Below are 6256 nucleotides of genomic sequence, written 5' to 3'. Positions count from 1 at the left end.
AACATGAAAAGGTCAGTTCACTTTCACAATACATTCAATTTTATCTGATTTGTTCTCGTTTAATAATATGAAATGGTTTAGCTATTCTCAATAATTTTGAACCATACTGTACATCTGTGCTGGAGGGAGTTAGTTTTTTTGTTAGCTTAAACGTCAAAAGTCGGTGCTGGCACACGAAACACCAACTAACATGACGGGTCGAAAGAATGAGAAGAGCGTGATTGAGAAAAAATTCAATTGAAAGTATATATCGATCATCACAGTACATCTTGTACTTAAACGCCGCTTATAATACTGTTCATGCTTCACACTGCTTCACGTCATCTGTGAGCTAGAGGCCAAATAGGCAAGCCCATGTAACCAAACTGACACAAATGGTCACTCCTTCATTGAACTGGTTATGAGTGTGTTGCCGCTAGGGTTAGTTAGACAAAATACTGAAGTATTTGAATGAAGACACAATCATCCATGAGTACAGCCGATCAAAATGGCATCTACTGCGGCTTATTCCCCCTACTGGAAGAAAACTGACGACTCGCAGAGAAGAGCTGCAATATTTAGGTACCCACGATTATCTGACAGGCGAATACGGACGCAAACCAAATACCAGTCGACAAAACCAAAAACCGGTCGAACCCAATCATAACCAAACATTCCAAACCACTGAAATCGGGAGGAAATTGACTGTGCACCCCACCTCTCCCAAGAAGGTGTATCTGACCCTCCAGTATGGCCCTAGTGTAAGCAAACGTCTCAAACCAGTTGAGCATCATGACCAAACGGGCACCATTTTAACCAAACGCCTTGAGCAACACCGCCAGGCACAAGTCCAAGCATTAAACCACTTGTGTCATAATAAAAGTGCGTGTGACTGTTAATATCCCCATTCTGAGTTGATCTGTTACAATCTTGTCAATGGCCATGGCGTACAAGCGCTCGCTGGACTATTTGAAGCAATAGTTATTTCTCGCTCCTTAATTTTCCTGACTATCACACCCTGGTTGGCTTCCATGGCAACACCGGATTTGCCATATATGAACGAGGTTGTATGTCAAACAGTAGTTCAGTCTGCGGGAAACCTCACACCATCGACAGGGGAGTTTTACTGGGTAAGTTGACACTCTTGTGAAGATATACAGGGTTTTTATATGGTTCTTATAACCATATCGCATCACCGCCGTGAGGTAATTCTCTATAATGTTCATAGATGGGAATCGTATGATTTTACCACACTGGCAAAACAGTGTAATGTCACACTTCATCACTGAGTCACAGTTCAACCTTGGCTGCTATATGATACTGTTTTACCTACTTCTCATTATGAGTAATCAGGCAGAATTAACGATTTGCTGTAATGTAATTAATGTAATTTTAAGTCCACATGAAAGAATAACAGTTTACTGCGTGGGGGTGGGTGGATTCCCTGCACTTGAGCTTGGGACAAACATCTGTTAGTAGTGGTCTGCTTGCCTCAAATCCAAAGTCAACTGAAGTAACGACTGAAAAGCTACTCGGTACGGCTGCAGCACCAGTATGTGAAAGCATACAAAGATATCACTGGAAGACACTGTTTATGTAGGTCTGTCCAAGGGTACATGGACAAATGACTAGAGTTTAACGAGAGTAAAACTACCGCGGCCATTGTTTCTAGAATTATGAGAAACTGTAGAATAAATACTGAAATCTGTAGAAAAAATACTGAAATATGCACGTAAGAGGATATGAAACATTCATAATTCATATAAAAATTATCGCACAATTTAGACCGAGGTTTTGGCAGTATTATATATAACACTTTCATTATGTTCTGTAAACAACAAGACTTCATATGCTTCACCTGCTAATGACGTTCTGTATAAGCCTGACATTCTATATAGGTTACAACGTAAATCAGTGAACAGGGGACACTGCATTAATACATGTAACTCAGTCAGTATTACACTAAACATTGATCATAATCTCTGATTTACAGGTAAGATATCGTATCCACTCTCGTTTCTGTATCCACATACTGTTCTCGGTCGTATGTAGCCTTAAAAAGCTTATATGTATGTAACTTTCCACAGTAATTTGTAACATTGGCCGACATTCCTCACAAAGTCTACTATTTTACACATCTACAGTTAGTTGTATTTGTACGTGGCATGAAAACATATACATTATAACATTCCCTCCTATCTAGCTCGGCTAGGAACTGACATACCCTGTAATTCCAGTTTTTGTTTTGTGTGGAAACTCAGCTGTTTATGTAACTCTCCTGCTGAGACTGCTAGCTTTCATATTTACAAGTCTTCTAATATGGTGGAAAGACAGTCTACCACTATAATTCAGTGATAGATGCCCAGCCTATTTCAGCATTTCCACCATCATTTGGCGTATATTTACCAACATCTAGAAAATACCTACACGCAATATGCTTCTGAACTTTTAGTGCCCCAGATAGCTGCACCGTATCTTATTACAGGTAGACCAATTGGGGTAACAGTTTAGAAAAGACTCGCCCGCTGTAGCTTTACACTTACTTCTAAACAAGACCTAGTGCCCTACCGTATGACCGAGATCCAGCTTTAGTCGTAGTATTAACATACAAATATATATCTGAAAGCAATCCAAGATAAACATTCTTATCTCTTTCTGAAACAGTGTCACAACACCCCAAAACTGTGCTTGTTCTATCGGTACGAGGATTAGGAAAATGAACGTTCTTGGTTTAGTTCACATGTATGCTTAAATTTCCTTTTGGTGCACCAAGTATTCAAACGGTCAGGCTACAGGCATTGGTAGGATTACTGTTCTGCTGAAAGGACAAAATCGTCGGCATACAAGAGGACACAGTTTGAGTCTCTCTGCTGTATAAGTGAGGCGATAACAAACACCCCCGTTTAAGACCAGGATTAATTATAGACTAATCCGTCTTCAAACTTCAACACTCACGCAGTTTGTGACGTTCCTGTAAACAACATGTAAAACTTAAGTGAGTTTAGTTTTAAGCCGCACACATAACCTAGCAATATATAAGGAGAAGAAAAAACACACCCCAAAACCTGCCAAGCTAACCACACATTAACTGCGTATATTCTGTCATATGTTTCGGTCGTCATCATCCCTACATCGATCAAATATGAAATGACCACGCGGGCCCTTGTGCCAAATGTACATGACACGGGAAATGACACATCTGCTGTGATATTTCCCGTGGCCGGGATGAACAGTAGGTCTTAATTTCTGATATCTGATGCTCGTTCTACGTAGATAGATGTGTAGGACTGTGACCAGACGCAGTTCCAAGTCCTCCTTATCTTCATTGGCAAGCATTGGCGATAGTGGTGGAATGCGAAACAGGGCACGAGAAATGTCCAAATCACCATTAGCATCACCGAAAAAGACCCGTCCAGTTAGAGATAACATCTAGTTAAGGGCTGCTCCTCTATAACGGATTACGCTGTCTATACAAGTGAAGGTCATCTTCAGCTTACACGACACTGTTAAGTTCTTTGAAGATTCGTTGTCGCAAAATCGAAATGAGACATTCAGGTACTAGGGTATGAAAGGCTTATCGGGACTCGGCAGAAAATATTTAGGAGATTATTTATTCGTCATATGCATAGTATGAACATAAACATATGGTGCAGTTTCAGTTTAATGTGTATCATTCTGAAAGAAATTACCTTTAGGACTTGATAAATATGAACAATATAAGTAACAAGTATAAGCTAGTTTCCATCTAGCTGTTATGACAGTCATTATTACCCCTCGTAACTAAAGATATTCATTTTATAACCTTTTTTTCTACACGTTTCAGGAAGTATGCTTAATAAAGAAAGGAAATCAGCCTCTTTAAAAACCGTGGAGCTCACAAATGAGTCTCACTACTCAATAATACCTCAACACACATAGCTACCTTACAACTGCCATTGCCTGCTCACAGATAATTAGTAGGTGGACAGTGAACCTACCAGCTGTGTGGACAGTGACTGAGGTGTGCGAGCTATTCGTGGTCCGTGACCAGGGCATACCAGCTGTGTGGACAAGGACGCGAGTGTACCAGCGGCACGTGGACAGTGACTAGAGCGTGTAAACCATACGTTGTAGGTGATCAGAGCGACCAGAGGATAACAGTTGTGCACGGTCAGTGACCAGAGGATAACAGTGTACATAGGCGGGGTCCATAGGGTTACAGCTGATCAGCTGACGGACGATGATCAAAGTGACAGCTTTAAGCGGACGGTGACAAGAGGATGACAGATGTACATGGACAGTAATCAAAGGGTGACGGCATTGCATGGGCGGTGACCAGTCCGCGCCATCTTCACTTAGACCTGCAGCGAATCATCTGTACAAAATAAACACATACTCGAAAGATGGACGGTCAGTACCACACCAACAACACGGAGGAATCCTCACTAAAAAACGACTTCGCCAACTTCCATACCTTTGTCAACATCTGCAACAAATACTTCATCCCGATTATCCTCATCACTGGCATTACTGGCAACATCATCTCTTTCGTCGTTTTCATCTGCTCCCAGTTGAAGCGTCTGTCTACATCAGTATACCTGGCAGCCTTGGCATTAGCTGACACCGGCTTTCTGATTTGTGTAGGTTTAGGCTGGCTGGACAATGTTGGTGTTAATGTCTTTCGTGGCAACGGTAGCTGCCAGATTATTGTGTGGGTCACATATGTCTTTAGTTTCTTATCTGTGTGGTATGTCGTCTGCTTCACAACTGAAATGTACCTCACCATCTTCCACAGTCATATTGGGCACAAAATATCCAAGCCTAAAAAGGCGCGAATAGTCGTCTGCTTTGTCACTAGTTTTGCTTGTGCGCTTTACGCGTACACATTTTGGTCTGCTAAATCTCAGACAGTGGATGGGAAACTACTATGTGTTCCACATACCGAAAACAGAAACGTCGTAATTGGTTTGACCCTAACTGACACCACAATAACCCTTGTCTTGCCGCTCTCCATTTTGATCTTTATGAACACTCGAATCCTGATCCTCATCATGCAAGTTTACAACACTAAAACAGACTGCGACAGCAACTCTTCTAGCGTGGAGGGCACGATTGATGGCGGCCAAGCCAATGATTGTCATCGCGTCAACTATGCCTCTAAAGTCCAAAGAAAAACCACGAAAATGCTGGTAACTGTCGCAATGTCGTTTTTGTTTCTCAACTTGCCCAGTCACGCAATACGAGTGCAGTCATTACTGAGGACATTGTTCCAGCCGGGGTACGCCACGACTGAGATAGAGTATCTATGTCAACAAGTAGTCCAGCTGTTATATTACCTCAACTTTGCTATCAACTTTGTCATATACAATGCTTGTGCTAAAAGCTTCAGGAGAGCCATACTCAGACTTCCAGAGATTATCATGTGTTGCACATGCGCAGAGGAAGACGCTCATCACAGGAACCGGAGACAAAGGAACCCACGAGTGATTCGCCGGCTGGATAGAGAGAAAATACAGAATTCACACCTGGTGGAGGTGCACCTTTCAGAGATGCACTTATCTCAGATGCAGTCATTTGACCCGGGATTTATCTGCAGATCTCCACCATGCCTCATTCAGGAAGGTGCGCCCTTAAATCATGGGACCACGTCCTTGTAGCCTGACACCGTGTCCTGGCGGTACGACACTTAAAGGTCACATGCAACGTAAAAACAACCTTGCACATTCTGATACCTTTCGGTATGCACTTACCGAAATGCCAATTCAGCCTATAAAGTTGAAACAAACGCGATGAAAAAAAGCCCTCGAAATTGGAGTTCAAACGTTTCACTAAATTCCCCCCAGCGCTGGGGGGAAAACTGGTTTCAACAGCTGTGCTGCGCTGCGTCCATAACGCATGCGCAGTGAATAGGTTCGCGGCGCTTGAAACAGTATGCATGCCCAGCGTCTGAGGTCGTGAACAGTCGTCTAATCTTGGTTGTGTACACAAACAAGTAAATAATCTACTCGTTACGTAAAAAAACCTTGTTGATTGTGGTAAGCAGTCTCTGTCACAGAAAAAGCTCAGTGTCTGGTTTATTCACACCTATATGTCGGTCTGCCTGTCTGCTAAAGACAACATGCAATACACAGCTTCAATCATTGACCACGTGCAAACTCTTGTCAGTTTCAAGTCCTGCTTTGTACTTGGACGAATGACAGATTCCAGCCACGCAGTAGTTTACCATCTCTACTGAGATGATTTTTGATTGGATCGAGCGCAAATTCAGAGAACATGTATTTTCCAAACCCAACATCTC

General features: G+C 42.3%; 1 protein-coding gene across 1 annotated transcript; it reads left to right on the top strand.

The window, feature by feature from the left end:
• The first annotated feature begins 4361 nt into the window (after positions 1–4361).
• On the top strand, positions 4362–5615 carry LOC137297169 (thyrotropin-releasing hormone receptor-like). Its single transcript, XM_067829183.1, has one exon. It carries the CDS (start codon positions 4362–4364, stop codon positions 5613–5615), a length of 1254 nt encoding a protein of 417 aa, XP_067685284.1.
• The last annotated feature ends 641 nt before the right edge of the window (positions 5616–6256 follow it).

The sequence above is a fragment of the Haliotis asinina genome, chromosome 9, assembly GCF_037392515.1.
Source record: "Haliotis asinina isolate JCU_RB_2024 chromosome 9, JCU_Hal_asi_v2, whole genome shotgun sequence".
NCBI lineage: Eukaryota > Metazoa > Mollusca > Gastropoda > Lepetellida > Haliotidae > Haliotis > Haliotis asinina.
This window is presented reverse-complemented; position numbering and strand designations above follow the sequence as displayed.

What these genes read in the sequence shown, in the direction of transcription:
- LOC137297169 (XM_067829183.1), top strand. Translation starts at nt 4,362, where the DNA reads ATGGACGGTCAGTACCACACCAACAACACGGAGGAATCCTCACTAAAA.